Raw genomic sequence first — 23562 nt, forward strand, 5'->3', positions numbered from 1 at the left:
ATAAGAGTATCAAATGTAATAGTGACTGATCCTTGATATGTACAAGTTCATCTTTGCTTAACTGAGAACAAGAGAACTTGACCAAAGAAACAATTAGCTACTTTTTTAAGTCCCAGTACAAATTCTTGTGAAAAATAAAAGATTTGTGAAAGTAAAAAGGTCCTTACACTATTAAGATATTTATAGGAAATGTGACTGTTTACAAAATACAAATTGAGGGGGCACCTGGGTGGCTCAGTCGGTTGAGTGTCTGACCAGCTCAGGTCATGATCTCGTGGTTCATGAGTTATAGGGCTCACTGCTGTTGGTCTTTCAACCAGAGCTCAGTTCGGATCCTCTGTACTTCCCTCTTTCTTCCTTCCCTTACTTGCACTCTCTCTCCCAAAAAAATAAACAAAAAATTTAAAGAAATACAAATTGAGTAAAACCCAGGGGATATGCAAACATTTCCATGAAGCAATTCTAATAAATTCATCTTTCCGTGAGTGAGGATTGGTTTGAAAAATTTAACAAGACCTCCCCTCACCACAGTATGGAGCTAACAGGAGTGGCCAATTCAAGTTGTCTATTTTCCCAGGAAGTACTTTCTTGGCCTTTGAAGATACACCTAGAGGAGAAGGCTGAATGGACCACGCATCTCCTTCTATGCCTTTGTGAGCATATACATCTAAAGGAGGGAAGTGGGCCTCAGTGTTTAAGGTGGTTAAAGATATTACCCTTGTCTTAAAAGAAACTTGGCTTCTTTTCAAAGATAGAGAACCCTGAAGCTGTTCTGTATTAATTTTCTATTGCTGCATAACAAATTAACACCAATTTAGAACCTAAAACAATGTACATTTCCAAGGGTCAGGAGTCTAGACACTCCAGTGTGGCCTTTTTTCCAGTGTCTCACAAGGCCATAATCAAGGTCTCAACTGGGGATGCATTTCTTCCTAGAACTTAGATCCTCTTACAAGCTCATGTAGTTGTTGGCAGAATTCAATTCCCTATAGTTGTAGTAATGAGGTCCCCATCATCTTGCTGGCCTTCATGCAGGGATTTCTCTCAGTTCCTATAGGCTTCTTGCAGTTCCTCTCACAATATGGCTGAGTAATGAATGCTTCAAGACCAGCAGGAGAATGTCTCTGACCTCTAGACCATTAGTCTAGACGCTGACTAGGTCAGCCCCATCCAGGATATGGTCTTTTTTGATTAATTCAGTGTCAACTGGTCAGGCATCTTAATTACTGATGCAAAATCCCTTCAGCTTCACCTTATAAGGAAGATACCCCCCATTATATTCAAAGATCCTATTCACACACAGGGTCAGGATTATACCAGGGCCTAGATCATTGGGTTATTTTGGCATTCTGCCTACCATACTTGTTTATTTTCTCACTGTGTTTCTCAGGGTCAGGAGGTAGGGGCAAGATCTTTGCTCTCAGCTGCTTTCAGATTATCAATCTTCTACCTCTCATGAAAAATAATAACAATAAATATAATTAATAAAACACTGAGACTTTGAGACCTGTGCCATTTGGTGTTTGTTGTCTCCCATTTTGCTGCCATCTTTTATACTCCTGGTGTCTCCTGCTCCTTCATAGAGATATTGGATGCCAAAGATTTTGGCACTTGACTCACAGCCTTCCATTTTGTTCCATGCCCAACTGTTACTCTGAATGACTTCAGTTTCTGTGCCCATCACGTAGAGATATGTCAGAAAGAAAACATAATAAGGAACATATGTATTAGCCCTTTGATTCCTTATTAGAATTTTAGTAATATCAGAAAGACTATAAAAACTTTGGGGATGCCTGCATGGCTCAGTCACTTGAGCGTCTGACTTTTGATTTCAACTCAGGTGATGGTTCAAGCACCATATCAGGCTCTGCGCGAACAGCATGGAGCCTACTTGGGATTCTTTCTCCTTCTTCCTCTGCTCCTCCCCCATCTTAAAAATTAATAAACATTTTTTTTTAACTTAAAAAACCATACTTTGCTGTTTATTTTGTATTTTATGTATTTATTTTTTGTTCCTGTAGATACTTCGAAAGGTTTTGATCATTGTTGTTTTATTTAATGCCAGTCTGCCTTATATATAAGGGGTAAAGGATAAGGATCAGGAGTCACGTTTGAGGCAGAATGTTAGAGCCTGAGCAGCTCATCTCTGGGCCCTGGGCTTGGTATTGATTCTCGTCATCAGAGAGAGGAATGAGGAGAACCTTGGGGAAGGGGAAACAGGGAGGTTGCCCTGATTCTGACTGGTGAGCTATCTGGAGCTACTGAAGTGGTTAGAACAGTCTGTTTTATTTTAACAAAGTGAGTGCATTCCCTGTGTACTTTGGTTGCCAAGTACCAATCATATTCTGTTGTTGGTAAGGCTCTGAGACCATGGTAACTTGAGTAGGAACTTTGTTAGAACCCATTCCTCTCTCTCTCTCTCTCTCTCTCTCTCTCTCTCTCTCTCTCTCTCTCTTTCTTTCTTTCTTTCTTTCTAAATGTTTATTTATTTCAAGAGAAAGGGCAGGGAGGGGCAGAGAGAATGGGAGAGAGAGAATTCCAAGCAGGTTCCACTCTGCCAGCTCAGAGCCCGATGCAGGGCTCAAACCCACGAACTGTGAGATCATGACCAGAGCCAAAATCAAGAGTCAGATGCTTAACCAGCCGAGCTGCCCAGGTGCCCCTGAATCCATTTCCTCTTTCCTGGTTCTGCCTCCATTCTGGAGTGTTGTCCTGAGTCTCACTTTGGATTGGTGGCTTTGATTATCTGACCCTATAGGCTGATTATAGAGACATTTTCCTAAATCTTTTTATGAATCTTCAGAATGCAGCCCTTAGTGTACAGAAGCTTGCTGTCTCAATTAGAAAGAATGTACCTATTATTGTGGACATTTTCATATTTCCTCTCTCTTAGCTATCTCTGTTTCTTTCCTCAGTTCTGCAGCATATATCAGGGAGCAGTGAATAGTTGCTCTGTGTGAACCTTCTCTGTGTCACTACTTCCTTTGTGAGCTGAGGTGGAAAAGAGGGTTTGAGTGCTGCCTAGTGGACTCAGTTCTGTAGAGCTGCTCTGCCCAGCGTTGTAGCCACTAGCCACATACATATATAAAAAGTAAATGTAAATTAAACAAAATTAAATAAGATAAAAATTCAGGTCCTCCCTCACATTGGTGACATTTTAAGTGCTCAGTAGCTGCATGTGACTATGGTTACCATATTGGGCAGCAGCGATATAGAATATCTCCATCATCAGAAAGTTCTCTGGGACCATACTGTTTTAGAGCATTTCTTTCCCTGTAGCCTGACAACAGTGGAGATTCCAGTGTTTTACGTTGTCTTGGGATTGAAGCTCAATAAACCTTTGGGTGGAACTTGACTGTCTCATTCCTCTGAGGCCTTTGGGTTGGGTTACACCTGCAGGTCAGCTTCCTGCAGGACTAACCTGATCCCTTTATGGAAGGATTTGAGAGTAAGCATAGAGAAGACTGGCCAGTTCTGGGAAAGCTCCCTCACAGTGCTAGAAATGCCCTATACTCATTTTCTACTGCTGACATAAAAATTACCGCACACTGAGTAGCATAAAATAGCACAAATGTACTATCCCATAGCTGCATAAGTCAGAAGTACAACATGGGTCTCACCAGGCTAAAATCAAGGTGTTGGCTGGATTGTGTTCCCTTCTAGCAGCTTAAGGGGATGATCTGTTTTCTTGCTCCTTCAGGTTTTTGATGGAATTCAGTTAAGGTTGTAGATCTGAAGTCCCTATTTCTTATTGGCTGTCAGCTCAGGGCTGTTCCAGTTTCTAGAGGATGCCCACAATCCTTAGCTCCTAGTTCTCTTTCTCCATACTCAAAGCCAATAAAGACAAGTTGAATCCCTTTCACAATTCTAATGTCTCCTACACCACCTTCCATTACATCTCTCTGACTTTAGCTGGGAAAGGTGGTCTGCATATAAAGGCTCATGTAATTAGATTGGGCCTACCCTGTTAATCCAGGATAATCTCTCCATCTCAGAATCCATAACTTTAATCACATCTGCAAAGTCTCATTTGCCAAGTAAGTAACATATTAGGGCTTAGACATATTTGGAAGGGGTGCTACTTGGTTTATCACTTGCATCCAGAATAATTCTTTACGTGTTATTAAGCAAAAATACCTTATTTGATTTGTAGCTTATTTGAAGAGGATGATTTCCATCTTTGTTTAAATGATATTATTAATTTTCTTTGGAGACTAAACATCAGGGGAAGACAAGAAACCTCAGGAAAGGAGGAGAGAAAAGGGAGAAATGGGGAAGGTGACACCTGGAGAAAAATCTTTACTTAAACAGCATTTTATATTGCTTTCCACTTGGTAAAACACACTACACGTAATAGTTCTATTTGAAGTTTATTGATAAAATATCACCAGAGTATCTCCGAATTAACCACTTACTCCTATCTCATCTTTTAAAAAGTGCAAAAACCTATACAAAAGTGGTGTTATAATCCTGAAGATAAATATCTGAAATTGAACAATGTTAGAATAATCTTACTAAACTGTAGGTACTTAATGTGATATGTTTAACAGCTTTCCCACGTATAATGTTGCTATTTTTGATTCTTATGAAATGTCAATAAAATCTATTTGATTTTAATATTTATTGCCATTCATATATATATATTGCCATTCATATATATATACTTCTCCATTCATTTCTAATTTAGTACATAAAATATTATATGAATGAGTTTAACTTGATTAGACTGTTATCTATTTTCAGTATCATACAGTGTGATGCTCTACTTTGTAATAAACTATATAAATTTTGAGAATGAATGTAGCATTTATCTTTCTCATCTTTCACTTTTTTTTTATCTCATTAGCTACGAAATCTTTCCAGCTTGGACCTACGTCATATCACTGAACTGGATAATGAAACCGTGATGGAAATTGTCAAGAGGTGCAAAAATCTTAGCTCTCTCAATCTCTGCCTGAACTGGATCATAAATGACAGGTAACCATTGTAACGTCTTGAAAACAGTTTTCCAGAGGGAAACATGTGTTCTACTGACCAAATACTAATTATCATTATAACAAGGCATGACAATTTTAAGGAAAATTTAATGTGGCCATGCCTTTTGAAATAGATATGTTTAAGATTTGAAAACCATCTAGACGTATACTTTTAATCCATCCACTGCTTATATTTACAACAAGGTTTTATGCGTTTTGATTCAAATGTTTGCCTAAACAGTTATAACAGCAGTCTATTGAATTTTTCTTTGTCACCCATCCAGGATATATTGTTTGTTACTTTAATATTTTTGCAACTTTTGTGCTTGATTTACTGTTCACTTATCAAGGAGAATGATTCTAAGAAATGATTTCAAGTATTATGCATTCAGGTCCTTTCTCAAGGATGACATTTTGTTCTCTGCATCAATATAATTAGTTTTAAAAATGGAAGTCACGTGGTGGACAGTTTAATACATAGTGTCAAAATGTATAAAATGGGTAGTTTTCTTCTTGTAAGCAATGATAAACCCATTTTTCTTTGAACTATTGCATGAAAGAAAATTAGATGGAGGAGCCCTTGAGTAGACTTCTTTATAATGAAATCAAATGTGGAGTAGGACTATTCCGCTGCTACTGATTAATGTAGGTAGGTTCTGAAATACAGACAAGAGACAAGATGTTGGTCCAGTAACTTTGAGGGATAACTTTTGTTTTTGTTTTTTTTAAAGATAAGCCACCAAAAATTGTTTGCTTTCAGAATAGTACTATTTCAGTTAAAATTAGTACGTATTTAAATTTAAATACTTTTGCATAAATAGGAGCAATGATTTATTAAGTTTGTGTCAGATAATGCTTTAAATCAAAATACTTTTCCCCTCCTCTTTTAATTTTGTACTTAAAATTAAAGTTACATGGACTCCATTTTCCCCCATTATGGTAAGTTCTAGTGACAGTTTTGTAACTTAACCCACATTATCCTTACAGTTATGTGATAACCTTTGACTTGACTCTTTCTTAGTAAAATTTTTCTTGAAAAATTTTCTAATCCAGATCACATGGTCATCATTTATAAAAGGTATTTATTGTTTTTGAGTAATAGTTGCCATATACAGTATATTGAAATCTACAGAAAATTGATAAAAATGTTTTTTAAAAAATTCTTCTTTATAATCAACATTCTTCTACAATTTTATGACATCTTAAAATAGTCTTTTAAGTGTTTCTCATAACATCTAATAAGATAAAGTGCATAAGGAAACATGCTGTGATGTTTTGCCTTAGTTTAATATTGAGATAAACTACTTAGTAATACAACGAATTAAAAGGAAAAAACTGTTTCTTCAACAAAATGATTATGAAAATGATTTCCTTTTATTCCACAACAATTTTCTGTGTAGCTGACGTATGTGGAAGAATCAGTAATTAAAGAATACAGAGGTAAATAAGAAGCAGCCCATGTATAATTAGAAAGGTTGTCTTCTAAGTAAACATTTTGCTTAGGTTTATATCATTTAAATAAAGATATTTAGGGATTTCTAATCTTCTGGCTCTTCAAATGCTTATTTAGTCCTAACTGGATATTTACAAATGAGAACATGGGCACCCCTCACTTTGCCTTTCCTTTCCTTTCCTTTCCTTTGTTAGGCTCCATCTTTTCAAAGCTGTTGCTATTTCAATAATTTTTTTTCCTACTTAACTGTAATGGTTATTTGGTATTTGATCCTAAATATATGTACTGTAGAGATTTATTTGCAAGGAATGAAAGTGTATTTTTATGTTTTTAATGGAAAAGTTTGGATTAATTGAGAAAACATGCATTTTAATGAGGCTGAGCGGTAGAGTTTTAAAAATCAGACTCTTTTAGGTTTTAATTACACTACTTGCACTTATCCTGTGTACTGTAATAGAAGTTTCAAACATTAAAACCCACTTTGCAGTATCATCTAAATTACTCATCTCATTGTTCTTACCATACTCTATCACTAAGCTAAGTAATATTCGTAATTATATTGGTATAAATCTAGGACTTCTCGTCAGACTTAATTATAATTTCAGCACTTAGCCAAGATGGGTTAGTAACCTTTCATATAGAGGGCACTGGAATGCACTAATGCATTTAGCCTATCAATTAGCGTCTGTTTTACATTTGTTCATTATTATTATCCTCTAGTAAATCAGGAAGCATTTATTAACCCCCTACTAAATACTTGGTACTGTGTCTCTGACTGTAGGGCACTGAGTCCCTCATGCTCTCAAAGGTTGCTCTCTTTAGGTGACAGAAGACTTAATGAGTGTAGTGAGCCTTGTAAGGAGAGAAGGGAGGAAAGTAACCTTTACTACCCAGGTAATTGATAGGCACTTTATACATGTTCTCTTTTAATTCTTTCAGATCTTTTGTTTAGTGGAAGGTCATACTATTCCTATTAAATTTAGACCTTTGTATGATTTTTCTTTAGCTTTTCCAGCAGATGTTTTTTCCATCATTGCTGCATTAAAAACTGGGTGAGGACAAATAAGAAAAAGCGCATGGTGGCTAATGAGTCAATTTTCCATTTCATGGTTGGGATTCACACACAACTGACATTAATATGTAAATTTCTTAATTTTTAAAAGGACTCTCATTATTTTCTTTTCTAATAAAAGTATAATAGAAACTTTAGATGTTGTTTTATATGTAGTACATCTGAAAAGGATCTATGTTTAATGCTGCTAGCCTTAAGAAAGGAATCCTTACATGAAGATAAACTTTGATATTCAGAACTTTACACATAAGATTTATCTTGAACTAAAAAATTCTTATCTGTAAGCTTTCTTTTGAAGTTCAAAAATTTAAAATATGTAGTAATTGAAGGTCTTTATTGTTAGGCTCTTTGTATCTTTTAGCATTTTTTGGTTCTTCTGTCGATGTGTATGACTAAGACATGCTGTTCTTTATCTTTGTTTTTCTAAAAGCACTTTTTGTGTTTAGAGAGTTAAACAGCATGATATTTTCTTGTATTCAGAAGGATGGTCTAGTAGTCATTTGACATTTACCATTGCTTTTGAATACAAATAAAATCCAAGTGGTTTATGAAAAGAGGACACTATTTCTATCAGTGACTTAAATTAAACATCTGGTTGTTATATCTACCCTACTCTCTCTGACTCTAAGTTTAGTGAAATGTTTATTTGTATTTGATATAAATCTTTTGTTATTTCACATCCAATTTGGTCTTCTTCGTTTTTGTATGTTTGGCACAGAGTCTAAAAGCAGCATGCTTTGGATATAACAAACTGATATGTAAAAAACTGAACGGTTCTGAGCATCTTTAGTGATAGGCTTACAATGGCTCTTTTGTTCCTTTTTGCCAAGAAGAATTAAATGAAATCTACTTGATTTTAATAGATCTTTACAAAAACTATTTAAAATTTTTAAATTGGTTATTAAAGATGTAATAAATCTCCCATTTTCAGTTTTTAACGTTAGTCTTGAAAAAAGTTCAATCGCATGATATGTATACCCATTATCAAATATATGATCCACTCATTAACAGTTGACCATGCTTGCTAATGAATTAGGATAACAATATAAGAGAAATGAAAATTTCTCTAGCATCTATCAGCTAAAGTCACAAAACATAATAAATACCAGGTTGGTTGTTAAAGTAAGTTATGTTGCCAACCAGTCGAACTTGCCTAGCTAGCGATTTATGTTTTGAATTTGCAGTTAAAAAAATTGAATGTATTAAATTTGTTGAACATTAGTAACTGAGAACACTTTCTTTAAGGAGTTAATTGTGCTGTTTGAATCTGCTATTCATGTAAAGGAGTTAATTGTGCTGTGTGAATCTTCTATTCATGTCTATTCTATCAGTGGACATTCTAAAATTTGGAGAATTTTAAATCTTAGACTATCGTGACTGATTTCTTTCAAACATGAAATAGCATCTATAATATGTTAACATTTCACTTTATATGTCCTAGTGTTTAGAATAGTAATTATGGATAGTTTCTCTTTAAATGACACTTTTAAATAAGTTGAAGCTGCAAACTGGTGGTCTACAGCTGAGTCCAGTCCATAAAGCTGCTTTGTTTGGCCTATAAAATATTTAAAAAGTTGAACTAGTTGCCAACACTTTAAAAATTGGAATAGTTCACATAAAAATTATGAAGTTGGGCTCTCTGTTGGAAATTTGCAGATCTAGCAACATTGGACTCAGTCTTTCTGGGAAGACAAATAAGCTATTCTCTCTGGCGATTCTCCAGTCCTCCACCATTCCTACCAGGCGTGGTAGTTTTGTACTTTTTTTTGTATTATCTGTCTCTCCCCAGTCTACAAGCTGAAAATCAAGAATGTAGAGGTTTTTAAAGGGTATTTCTTATTTCAAAACAAATCGTTCTTTTTAAGTCCAGTCTGATAAACTATATTAACAGACAATAGAGAGTTAATTGGTCTACTTAAATTAGTTCTTCATTATTTTAGGCATCAGAGCTTTGGCCAAAGGGTAGAAGTTACAGCAAGAGACAGAATTCAGCTTAAAATTAGCTAAACACTTTAATTTCATACACTGCCATCCAAAATGGACACTTCCACTCAGTGTTCAAACAAGAGTGTTCTAAAAAAAGTTTCCTGAATTACAAAGAGAGCTGAGCTAGTTTATTAAATTCCCTCCAACTTCAAGGCTGTGATTTAAAGTTACTTATTTTAAAATGAAATGAATTTATTTCCAGTGCTCAGTATTTGAATCTTGATTTCTTTGTAGCATTGAGAAAAATCTTAATACTATTCTTTCTCCTCTTCTTCTGTGGGTAGCCCTATTTAGTCTTCTAGGTGTACTTAGGTTGAAGTTGTAGAATGACAGATTACTCCACCACCCCTTTGAGGGAGACTGACAGTGCCCTGGCTCATGGAAAACTCAATGAGGCTTTCTATAAAGATTTTTCTAACTCCCTTGATCTTCTCTGGATGTTTATTCTGTTTCTTCTTTCAAATTTCCGTTGATTCAATAAAAAACGGTGACATTTAGAAATAAAGTTCAGAGAGGATTTGAGCAGGTGTTGGTGATATAAACTATTTGCTGAGTGCCCATTGTGTTTTATTTCTAAGAATTGTTTTGTGAGCATATGCTATATATTGTATTTATAAGTGTTCGAGGACTGGGTGGATAATCTACCATCTTCCTGTGAATGTCATGTCACAGTGGACTTAGAATTTTATTTCATTTCAATCCCCTAATATTACTTAATTCTCCTAGAGACTGAGGTTTAAAGATTGCCCAGGGGGGACAAACCTATCCATTAAATCCAGCAGGCATAGTTGAATTTGAGTTTGAGAATATTTTGTTTTCTATTAAAGTTAAGTGGTCTGGAGGAGAGGAATACTTTTCACCTTGGAGTATTGAGTGGTGTGAAGTTTGAACAATTTTCTCTTATAAAAGTCTGAAAACTTGGAAATAAAGAGGCAGCAAAAATAACACTGACTATTGAAGCAACGCTGTGGTGGCATTTATAGCAGCACTGCCCTGCGTGTGTAGAGTATGTGGAGCCCTCCGTCTGCATACTTTTGGTGCCTAATATTGTGGCTGGGCTGCTCAGCTCCAGCTTTTGTGCAACTGAATTTTAGCATATTTTTGTAATCTGAATAATCTTGTATGCTTTCTCTGATGTTCATATTTTTTGCAAAAAGAATAAGAAATGTTTTATTGAGTTCTGAGGGAGTTTTAGGGACAGAACGGAGTCTTTCTGAGCTAGTGACACTTGTTTAAGCTTGGCATATTTTTTGACACTCTCTTTTATATTCACAATTATTTGTGAGACTGTCCCTAAAAGAATAGTATGATATTAGAGTAACTACTATTCAGATGCTCAAGCTATCTGTAAATATGTCTTCTGTGTCCTTCTATCCATTAGACCATCTTTTAAAAACTGTGATTGGTTCTTGTAATGTTAGAGAGGCCAGAGGGTATAATATTTTCTCCCTTTTGTTTTTTGAACCATGGATAATGAAGATAGCTAATAATAGCTATCATTTATTATAGTTTGTGCCATACACTGTGCTAAGTGTTTACACACAGTGTTTCGTTTGTCTTTACAACAGCCCTGAGGAAGAAATTAACCCCGTTTTCAAATGAAAGGATTAAGGTCCAGAGAGGTTAGATAGCTCACAAGTAGTAAGTGGTAGAACATATTAAAATGAATCCATATTAAAATGAATTCATTTTAATATGTTTTCAAAGTCTGAGCTTTAACCACGAGGGGCTCATGTTCTCCCAGTACCTCGTTCTGCCTCAGACCTGGAGTGACCTAGTGTTCTCATTTGCTAGAACATTTCCAGCCCATTCTTGTTATTTTGAAATTCTGTCAGGTTTAGCATTTGTGCTTCACTGTTCCCTTCTGTGGTCCAAAGTGTCCTGGTGTGTGTGATAAATTATATGGTCATCCTATCTCAGGCATCATGCTGTGCTTGATCACTCTAAACACCATCAGAATTCTACCTTCTCTTTTCCCTTTGGGATATTTGATAGGTGACAAGTTTTGGATATCTTACTGTGTACATAAAGTGGATTTACAAAACAGCTAATTTTGTAATGAAGAGCAAATTTTCCCCACCGGGTTTATTTGTAAATACTCTTCATTTCATACTAAGTTCCTTGAGGAGAAGTAGAAAGTCTTGCCCATTTTTGTGTCTTGTACCACACCTCGTTCATAGTTGGTATCAACAGGAATTTCACAAATGAAATTTGAATAAGGATTTATTTACGCATGTGATGACACACATTTGTTTTTACAGATATTTCATTATCTATAAAAGCTCCCTCCCAGTTGTAGCAAATGCTTAACCATTGCAGAGTAAAGGAGAATACTGGGTGTATATTTTGAGTAAGTTGTCTCTGGGTTAAAAAGAAGGAAGTTCATTGAATGTCTCAGTACCTTTGGCAAAAAATAATTGCTATAACTAGTCTGTACCGGTTTCCCAGTATATGTGATTTTTCACAAAACTGATGATATTTTTGTACAAAAGGCAAAATCTCTGATAAAATGATTTGTGCATCTATCCTCAGATGAAATTTTTAGTGCATTCAAATGAAAGGAACTTTTTCATTGTTTGGTACATAGTGATACTGGATATTTGTTCTTTTAGTACATCTAGTGGCTAAGTCTCATTTTTAAGGAAATGTTAATTGATATATGTTCAAAAGTATTTAACCTAACAAAAATCACTTGAAAGGAAAATCTGTATGAGATGTATATGTCTCAGCTTGCTTTAATTTTTAACTGCATTTCTGAAGATGGGATGGAAGCTGGATTTGATGTGGATGAGTTTGTCTTATTGATTCTCCATGTTCACATTATTTTGTCTTACAGAATAGTGTGAATTTTTATGGTAGTTCTGACATGTAATGGCAACTTTAAATTTCTGCTTTGTGTGTGGTTCCTATTGTGTGATAAATACATAAGTAAAGATTTCTGTAAATAATAATTAACAGAGCTTCCATACAAGTATATCACTAGCTTTCCTGGATGTGGTACTCTAAACACTGCTATTGCTTTTGTGTTTTTCAGGCAATATAAATGTAAGTAAACATACATTAATCATTCAGTTTGGGGGACTAAAAAAAACATATGTCTTGCATAGTATAAAATCCGAATTCATGATCAGATTATGGGAAGAATGGGGTGTGTTTTATGCGATGATAGATGCAGCGCTATATGCTCATGGATTTAGAGGCTTCCTAACCTCAAACCGGCTTTAAAATTGCCAACAGTGAAGAAAATCTTCATTTATTGACGAAATGGTAATCGTTTATTGATTGCTCGGACAAACTTAGGACCATCCCTCCCTTCTCCATTTCCCCCAAGAGTTGTCTTTTTCTTAATCCCCAACCAGAAATGGTAATTAAAATAACTCACTGTTGTCAAAATTTTTGAATGTATGATAAATGAAGCCTAGTAAATAGTGAAAATATGAGAAAGGTGATTAAATCTGACAATTTTCCTGTAAAAGGCTTGAGATGATAAATATCTCCTGTGATTAGTTATTAATTAAGTGCAAGGGATTTGCATCAGCCTAAAATATTTTATGAACTGTGGCATAAAGAAATATTTTAGCAGATAGGTACACACATGTTTAACCAGAGGAGAAATTGCTGGAATTTGATTGGTAATAATTAAAAATGGCAGACCTGACACATATGTGCCTGGGCTATTTTCTGTGTGACAGTCCTTTCAGAAATTAAGAAAGAGGACACGAAGACGTGGAGACATGAAGAATGACAGAGTGCTTGCAGCTTGAACCCTTTGCTTTGTGAAAACGGAAAGGTTTTAGGTATATTATTCCCCAGCTGATAAAATATTTAATTTAAAGTAGTATAAAATAACTCCTCACTTACTGAAGCCAAAAGATCAGACTTGTTTCATTAACAGTTATGGTTGCACTACTGATGATTTCCCTTAAATTGAATGTGAATTTCTTTATATTTAAAGAAAAGAAAAATGATGATGGTGGTTGTAATGAAGTGCTGTATCGTGTTACTGTCTGGCTGAATCCACAGCAGTCACTCTGTTGGTGGCGTAGATCATTTTGTGGCTGCATAATGTTTTGTGTATGAGTTTCTCTCCTGGTAAGGAGGACCTGTGTCTTCATCTTGGGCCCCCTGTCCCCATCGCAGCACCCCCTAGCATCTCGTGTAGGGCCCAGCTCAGAGAAGCCATTTAATACCTGCATGGTGCAAGAATTATAAATGCTGCTTTTGTAGGGTGTATAAATCTGCCTTTAAATTTGGCTTGAACTCTGGCTGAAATCCAGGCGGTTGGTTCAAATGCCCTCTTTATTCCAGATTTATTTATTTCTGAATAAAGTTGAAACTTCATAAGGTGAGGATTTAATGTCATTGTCTGGATTCGGATAGAGCTTGCTTTATGTATTGCATGCTATTTATCTGAAACCCGTAGCCTCATTTTTTGAACAAAGATAGGATTTTAATGTGGGATCCTTGGGTTTGCCCTTTTAATAGGGTCTTTGGAATACTTCTAAATGAAGAACCAGAAACTTCACTTGTCTTTCATATGTAATGATACCTTGTGTTAATTGAAAAGATGCAAAGGAGACAGTTACAGCTTTTTTCTGCTTCTTGGTGAGAAAAGTATGACTGTCTGAGGGGAAAAAAAAACACAGTTTTGTTCTTAACTCGTCTTGTAGCACTTTTAAGTTCTGTTCTTTAAAGTATGTTTAATATTTGGTTAATTGCTACCATGAACCTAAACATACTGATTAAGGCCAGGTTCACATTAGAACAATTATCTGGTTAATTGCTCTGGTGCAAAAATAGGCTAAAAAATCATCAGAACATCAAGTTGTGAAAGCACTGGCAGGAGTTTCAAAACCACCAAGCATACCTACTGCAAATCACATCAGCAAAGCAATTAATTTAGGCTAATTGCTTTTCTGTTTGTTCAAGATGCACTTTGGAACTGTCTTTTGAAATCGTGGCAATTAAGATTAGTAAGCAGTATAATTAAAGAATGTTAGAATAGTCACTATTTTTCAAAAGTGGTAACTATTCCATATGAACCTATATAGTGTATCTATCACTCGTGTAGGGCTGCGAAATAATTAAAGCAAAATAAGAGTGTTTTGGATATTTACAAGATTTCCTATAAAAATAAATTGAGAAGTAGATTACCTGTACAGGAGCTGTAGCATGGGGTTATCTTTAATCTTTAATTATCAGTTAGGATTATCTAATTTCAATATGCATGCTAAGTTGCCTTGTTCACATAGGAGAAGAAATACCTAGCCACCGAAGATGGCACCGGCTAGTGATATTTCCTCTAGCCGAATGTGTATTTGGCTTCTCATGCAGCTTCTCATAAAGTAATCAGGATTTTTAATGTCTTAAAAACCAGATTAGGCACACTTCATGTTATTGAAGTTTTCCATTATTGAGTATTATAATTTTGGCAGCATCAATTTGTCTAAAATTGAAAACTACTTCAGTTTCCAACTGTTTCTCTATGAAGCAATGTTGTAACAGATTCTCAGCTGAAAAAAAAAATGGCAAGTTTAGGAATGAGTTCTTCATTGGAAAATGTAGAAATGTCAGTGGGGGAATTAGCCATTACCTGACCCCTCCTCTGCTCACCATATTGTCAAACAGCAAGTAGCTCTTTCTTTCACCTCTCTCCTTCCATAAGGAGCAATTCTTACCATTCAGTGTGTTTGGTGGCATATCCTGCCTCATGAAATTCTCCAAAACAAACAGATTTTATTGTATTAAGGACTGTGGCTCAAGATAAATCTTGCAGAGACACACATCTTAAAGAAAGTCTTGGTAGCAGTTATCATTTTGTGACTTTCCGAGGCTGTGATAAGAAATTTAGAAAGATATTCATTAAAATGAGATTTGACACAATAATTTAAAGATAAGTTTCAAGTTTTGCTTGGCATTATACTTTTTGTTGGATGAAAGATATAAAAATTGTTGTCTTTAATTTATTTCTTTTTATTTTATTTCTCCTGAATTCAGGATGAATAGCTAGCTGACTGTATCACAAAACTAAATTTTTCTCTAGTGATCATTTTCATGGAGAAGAACAAAAGTGTATATACTTTTTACAGTGATAGATTTTTCTTTATTTTCTTTTACACATTTCGTAGTCTCTAGAAGTACTTCATACTCGATCCCAATTTCTTGGTGATGCTGTTTGTTGTGGAATCTTCAGTTAGACAGTTGCTTGTTGAAGGTAAAGCCATCAAGTCAGATGAAAATAAATGTATTGATTAATTCAATAGAAACATGCTGAGGACCTTTAGACCAGAAAAGCAACCAAAGAAGCTTACATGATGATATCAGTCACTGGGACTGGTTGTTGGGTATCTTTTGAAATCTGTCATTGAAGCAGCAGAAGAAATGTTTGGTGGAAAACTCAAGCTAGTACTTCTTCTTGGCCTTCTACAAACTTGGATTCTACAATTATTTAAATAATAAGAATTTAAATAATTCTACAATTATTTAAAGTTGTAAGAATTTGTCACTATTTTGCACCCTTCAGAAGATTGCAAATTACAGCCATAACTTTTTCCCATCCCTGTATGCATGCCTTTGTGCAGTGTGATGCTGTCTAGCCTCCCATCCATAGGTAGCATACATTTCCCTATCCTTCTGCATCTAGGCAGGCTTTGTGACTTTTTCTAACCAATAGTATATAGTGGAAATTATGTTCTGAGGCTTCCAAGCTTTTGCTTAAGAGACCTAGCAACTTCTGTTCTCGCCTTTCTGGAATGCTGCCATCACCTGAAGAAGCCCAGGCCAGTCTCTTGAAGATGAGAGACCACATGGAGATGGAGGGCAAGCCAACAGCAAGGATCAACTGTCATATATGTGAACAGGGGCACCAAGACTAGCCTCAGTCAAGCCTTTGGATTCCTGCAGTCCCGTATAGTGAATGAGACCAGGAGAACTACTCAGCTAAGCCCAGTCCAAATTGTTGGCCCATGGAGTAGTGAGCAGATAAGCGCTGTTTGTTTTTTGTTGTTGTTGTTGTTGTTGTTGTTTGTTTGTTTTGTTTTGTTTTTTTAAGCTACTAAGTTTTGGTGTAGTTTGTTATACAGCAGTTAATTACAGAGATTTTATAGCGACTCTGTGTTGAGAATTTTATATTGTTAGGTAAGGTACCAAGAGTGTTTTAGTTATTATCTTATTTCATCATCACATTAACTCTATGACATAGGTATCATTATACCCTGTTTTATAGATGAACTAAAATGAAACTCACAGAGGTAAAGTATCTTGCTGACGATCACAGCTAGTAAATGCAGAGTCAGGATTGAATGTAGATATGTCTGACCTCAATCCCATCTATCAAACTGCCTCCAACAGCTTATTCTGAGTTTAAAAATATAGTTTGTTGCCATAAGCAGTTAAATCTACCAGTGGAGTCTATTGAATCGAAGTGCTAGCTAAATAGCATTATAATAAAATAAATATCATTGAATGAAATAAATATTACAATAAAATAACATCCATTTGCAGTTTCTCGTGATACTATTTAATCTTGAGTATTCATCTAAAAGATGCGTGGAAACAAAGACAGCTCTACTGGTGTCATACGAGCTTTGAGTCTGAAGGGAACAGTGTGAACATAGATTTAAAAATACATAAATATAAGGTCTCAATTTTATGCATACAGTTGAGACTTGAACAGTATGGGGGTTAGGAGTGCTGACCCCCTGCACATCTGATAATTGGCGTGTGACTTTTGACTCCCCCAAATATAACTGCTAATAGCCTGCCATTGACTGGAAGCCTTATAGATCATAAGAAGTCAGTTAACACAATTTGTCTATGTTGTATGTATTATATACTGTCTTGTTATAATAAAGTAAGCTAGAGAAAAGAAAATATTACTTTAAAACTCATAAGGAAGAGAAAATACATTTATAGTACTGTATTGTATTTATTTAAAAAATCTGTGTAAAAGCAGACCATTGTGGTTCAAATCTGGTTGTTCAGTGGTCAATTCCTATATTAAAAACAATTTTAGGTGTTTTATAGTTTTAATAGTATATTCTGTTTTACTCAATTGTCACGTTAGGGAGAAATGAAAAGGAAGAGACCCTCTCTTAGAAGGAAGTGTTGTGGCTGGAGCTTAATCACCATATTTTTACCTTCAGCATTTGTATCTTCTAATAATAAGTCTTATAAGGACATAGCTTCTAGGGCATATGTAAGTAATGGCACTTAATACCTACCACAAAAATCCCACAAATACAAGAGAGGATCTTTTCATTTTTGAAATGCTTTTATTGTTAGTTTTAAGTATCACCTTAATAACTATACATCAATAAACCAGTTAATAGTAGTAGTTGATTTTGACATATGTATCAGTGCTCATCTTATCATTTACCATAACAGCACACTAATCGGACCTGCCTCAGGGTTTTATTGCCTGTTAAATAAAGTCTGGGAGCGTTTCCTCCATGATTTATTACAGTATTTTGAGAACTGGTTTCGTTTGGGAAAAGCAGTTTCCATTTGTTTTCCTTCTAATTTGAATTTAAGCTAAAATCTTATCTTTGGTTTTGCTTAATCTCTTCTTTCAACCAATAAATCACTAGTGTATTTACTATTTTGATATTTTATTGTATTACATGAATATAAACAAATATTTTGCTTTGTGTGAATATATATCTAGAAAATCTTACTTGATGTTTGGGGAGAGGAGAGAGAAGTTGCGTTTTTGTCTACTAGTTTTAATTTACACTCAGATGGTTTATAAATTTCTTAGAATGTTACATTGATAGCAGCATAGGTATTAAAACTGTATCTGGACATTGTGACTTTTCCATGTTCCTGGGCTCCTAACCGGAAGTTCAGTAAATCTGTGTTGATTGATTACATGGCAATCAGACCATAAGATTGTGTTCAAGGTAAAAGGAAAAAAAAAAAAAAAAAAAAAGAACTGCTCAAATTGGTCAAGAAATAGAGCAAGTCAAAATAAGTCATTCAAAATAGTAAACTTCATTTAATGGGTATAGACATAACCTTTAAAAACGCTTTCAGAGTTAAAGAGATTCTGACTGAAGAGTTAAAGAGACACTAACTGAATTCTCTAACAGAGAGTGGTGGTTTGTGTGTGAGGTATGTGGAGACAATTTTCGTCTAACTGACAACATGTTAACCTTACTGGAAATAAGAAAACTGAATGAAGAAGGTGGAGTAGGGGGAAGAAAAACCCAGAAGAAACATGATATCCTTGTGACAGCCATTTATTGGGAAAAGGGATGACAAAATGTGTCAAGACAATGCCCTGGCTTCATTAAATTGAATAATCAATTTGGGGAAAAAAAAAAAAAGAGAGTTGTGTTCCGTTACATTTCTTTCTGCAGATTTATAGACATTTATGGGATAACTGTCTTTGAAAAATATACATTACTTACCATACAGTTAATATTTTGCTCATTATAGTCTTACTGAAATTAGAAATGTTTAGTAGTTTATATCTTTAAAGAGATGTCCATCTTCTTTTTGGTTCCGAGATTTTTCTTCACAAGTTTGTTCTCAGTATGGAGACATCATTATATTACAGAAGCGCTTTTTTGGGGGTGATGTCTCTTGGCAGACATCCATCTCCAAGTAGAATGTAACAGTGAAGCTTGTAAGAGGCAGAGAAGTATAAAGTAGCACCAAGGAGGCCCTGACAGATATTTAGACATCCACACAGACATTGCTGCTACTGGAAGGTCCTCTCCCATTTTGAAAATGTAGCTATTTAGGAAGGGACAAGGTCACAGTAACTTCACAGTGTTACACCCCTGTTGATTCTTGTATGCACATTTATTTTACTTATGATTCTTTTTCCATTGACAGTATTTTTCTAATGTTTACTTTGAATGGTTGCATTTGTCTTCACTAACTTGTCACTGTTGCTCAGTATATTTCAGTCCACTAAGTAAGTTCTGTATGTGTGTATTGCATTTGACAAAGTTTTTAGAATTTGTGATGATCCACACTGAAGGGCTTGGGAGTGTATATGAGAGAAACATGGGATAGTAGTTGGTAGCAGGAAATTCCAATGCACACCTCTCTCTGCTTTGTTAACACTCATATTAGCATTCATTTGCTTCATTGTTGGGAGGATAGGTGTCCTTTGAGCATTTAGTTAGAACAAACTGCCTAAAATTAAATTTGGACTGTGGTTAATCTTCAGAACAGTTTATCCTCAGGCAGGTAATCAAAAGTGTAAATGTGTTATTTTGAAGGTTCTATTAAAGCTTTATTTAAAAGTGCCAATCATATGCAGATGAAAATTCCAGACTATAGAAAAAAATATATTCTGATCATCAGTAATGAACTGTAATCATTAAAAAAAAAATTTTTTTTAAGTTTGTTTATTTGTTTTGAGACAGAAATCACAGGGGAGGGGCAGAAAGAGAGGGAGAGAGAGCAAATCCCAAGCAAGCTCCACACTGTCAGCACAGAACCTGCTATGGGGCCTGAACCCACAAACTGTGACCTGAGCTGAAACCAAGAGTTGGACCCTCAACCAACTGAGCCATCCAAGAGCCCCATGAATTGCAGTCATTGACTTCAATAATCTCAACTGACTGAGCCATCCAGGAGCCCCATTGATTGTAATCACTGATTTCAATAATCACATTTGAAGCTAGGTACATTTTTTTTTTAAATTTAATTTAATGAATTTATTTTTTAAACTAGGTCCATTTAGAAAAAAAGCCAAAATCTTAGTGTAAAATAATTTTCTCAATAAAATCATGTATACGCATATATCATATATATTTATATAAATTTCAAAACGGTAAACATATCCAACTGGATTGTTTAATTTTAAGTATTTTTACAAGTGAAACTTACTTCCAAAGACTGTAAAATGGGACAATCAACAACTTTTGACTTTCTATCTTAAGGGCAACAAGGAGGAAATTTTTGTTCAGTTTCTATTTAATTTTCTGTGACTACTTATGACATTCACAAATTATGTCATTCATTTTGACATGCAAATGAGAAAATGACTGACTTTGGGATTCAGATCTAAAGAGCTCTCACAGGTGCTCAGACATGTTGCCTCCATCTACTGCCTATTCCCGTCCCTCCCAGAAAAAATAGCATGATTTCTAAAGGAGATGTAGTTTTTCTACAAGCCTCCATAAAAGGAGTCTTTATTCTCCTTTCTGATCCATTAGAGAGCACTGGACTCTCAGGTAATTCTTCCCCTTTGATTTGTGTCTTCTTCTTTTATTTAAAGCTGTGGTCTATTTTTTGTTGCTGTAGTCACTGATGACATTTTCTCAGGTGGTTTTTTCCCCCTTTAACTTGGATCTTCTTTCGTTCCTTAAATCTGTAGAATATTTTCTTTTATTGTTGTCAGTGTCACTGATGACATTTTCATCTGATTCTTGACATATTCATTTTATAACATATGGCATTGTATGGAGTTTTTTGGTCAGTGACATTTTGGCAAACACTTGCCTGTGGCTACCAGAGAAGGTCAGTTAGAAATAAATTACTCTTGAAAGGCTTCTCTGCAATACTAACGAATAGGGGCTTGCAGTGGGAGTTGAGAGTCTGGGGCCCTTTGTGTTCTTGTTTTTCTGTTATTCCAAACTTTTGTCATTGAGTCAGTCACTGTATGTGTAACCTTGGTAAACTTATTTAAGTTCTCTTTTATAAGATTAGGGTAATGAGAACTTACCTTAGTGGAATGTTTGGAGGCTTAATCATGTTTCGAAAGCACCTTGAGTATGAATCATTAGTTCATTATTAGAATGGTGGCTTGGGTGGTACCAGTTATGACTGATGCTTCATCACCATTATAGCCTCATAGTTTCCTTCAAATTGACAATGGACATCTTAAGTCATGTTTTTTAAGATAGTAGCAGACTCTTGAAAGTTACTTAATTGCTAATCGTATAGTAACACTGAAGTGTTTGCAATTTTTACAATTATCTGAAGAAAATAAGACAATTAGAGTGTACTAATTGTTATATATTTTCACAAACGAGTTTTCAGATTAAATGGACAAAGTACATTCAGTTTCAGAAGTAGAGATTTAAAAAGAAACGTAACAGTGTCACTTATATTGCCATAAAATAATTTATATATAGCTACTTACCTTTGTGAAATGTTTTTCACTCACAGCTTTTATCCAAATGTATTTTAAGGAGTTACACTTTTCAAAAGATACTCTAACATTATACACACACACACACACACACACACACACACACACATATACATGCACGATGTGGGTAATGAGAGATTATGTGAAATTCAATATATTCTATGAAGCAGGGCTTTTAATTTCTAATTTCTAGTTCAGTTGAGAAAATGTAATGACTGAAAATTAAGAAACATTATTTACTTTGAATGTTTGTATGTTATTCTGAATTTGATATATTCCAAGAGTCACAGGATTTGATTTGGAAGTAGTTTTAGCCTTCTGTGCTCCTGAGCTCCTGGCTCTTCATCCATTGCATATATTCTGTCTCTGTGTTTCTCTCTCTCTCTCTTTCATTCCATCTTCGTACCACCTTTTCCTTCATCTATCATCTGGGTCTATTTAGTTAACATACAAAATCATACTCTGACTATATGACATTCAAAATGCTTCTTATAACTACAAGATCAGTTTCTTAAAGTGTTTTTAAAATCAGGTTATTTATTATTGATTTAAAAAAAACTGTGATACACCCTCCTAACTTTAGAGCTTGGACAGGTCTATGAGAGGTTTTAAAATCCAGAGAAGTCTCCGGAGTGTGTGTTTTGCGGGAGTGGAGCAGGGAGGACATAGTGGGCTGCCAAAGGGCAAACCGCTGGAGGGAAGACATTGCACATGCTGATTTCCCTTTGCTCTGTCTCGCTCTGTTTTTCCAGCCCTGTGGCTTGCAGGTTTATTAAAATGCTAATGATGTTTATTCTGCTTTTATTGGCAGCTCTCCAGATTTGATTATTGATATATCTGAATAACAGTGGAATGCAACATCAAAGTCTCACTTGACTATTCCTTAGATTTTTGTCAGTAGACAGATAAATACTGCAATGTCAGATGGATCATATAGACTTTTTTTTTTATCTGTATAAATGTGAAATGTTATAAATGAACTGTCAGCTGTTTGGAAATGAACTTTTATTGGGATGGAGAGGGTCTCCTGGGGGCTCCTTTCTTAGGAGAGTATACTATCCCACTCTCTGAGGATCAATCATATTTCCAAAAACAAGTTGTCTGAGTGGGTTTGTGGGTTTGCACTGTTGTTCTCATTTTCCAGACTTTGATATTTCACATCCTTCACAAACAAATTAAAGTGTATACTAACAAACTGCAGAATAATCCAGGGCACCTGGGTGGTGCAGTTGGTTAAGCGACTGACTCTTGATTTCGGCTCAGGTCATGATCTCATGATTCGTGAGATCAAGTCCTGTGTTGGGCTCTATGCTGACAGGGTGGAGCCTGCTTGGGATTCTCTCTCTCCCTCTCTTTGCTCCTCTTTCTTTCTTTTACCCTCTCTCTGTCTCTCAAAATAAATGAATAGACATTAACAAAAAGAATAATCTGGGGTGCCTGGGTGGCTCAGTCGGTTGAGTGTCTGACTTTGGCTCAGGTCATGATCTCACAGTTTGTGAGTTCGAGCCCCCCCGTCAGGCTCTGTGCTGACAGCTCATAGCCTGGAGACTGCTTCAGAATCTGCGTTTCCCTCTCTCTCTGCTCCTCCCCCACTCACACTCTGTTTCTCTCTCAAAGATAAATAAACATAAACAAACAAAAAAAATAATCCACTTGTGACTAGCAAGGGATAGAGGAGTTGTCCTTTTCATATCTGTTCTTTCTGAAAATTTACACCACAAACCATTAGAAATGAAAAGAACTTCTGAGAATACCCCATGTAGCTCCTTCATGGTGCAGTTCTGAAACAGGTGCAGAGATCATCTGTAACTTGTCAAGCTTTACTCAGCTTGCTGGTGGTGAAGGTGGTGCCTGAATGCTGCTTCCTCTTGACTCATACATAGGCTGCTGCATCCCGCTTTGCTTGAGCTCCTTTCTCCTTGTTCTTATTAGCTGGCCACTTATTTGCCACCAACACTTATTT

At 35.4% G+C, this 23562-nt stretch overlaps 1 protein-coding gene across 4 annotated transcripts in view; it reads left to right on the plus strand.

The window, feature by feature from the left end:
• FBXL17 (F-box and leucine rich repeat protein 17) overlaps nt 1-23562 on the plus strand; it is a 507842-nt gene that overhangs the window by 177217 nt on the left and 307063 nt on the right. For all 4 annotated transcript variants that reach the window (XM_058725404.1, XM_058725415.1, XM_058725393.1 and 1 more), the window contains one exon: nt 4847-4977. In XM_058725404.1, the coding sequence (XP_058581387.1) occupies nt 4847-4977 (131 nt within the window). The remainder of the gene's footprint in view (nt 1-4846; nt 4978-23562) is intronic.

The sequence above is a fragment of the Neofelis nebulosa genome, chromosome 1, assembly GCF_028018385.1.
Source record: "Neofelis nebulosa isolate mNeoNeb1 chromosome 1, mNeoNeb1.pri, whole genome shotgun sequence".
NCBI classification, from domain to species: domain Eukaryota; kingdom Metazoa; phylum Chordata; class Mammalia; order Carnivora; family Felidae; genus Neofelis; species Neofelis nebulosa.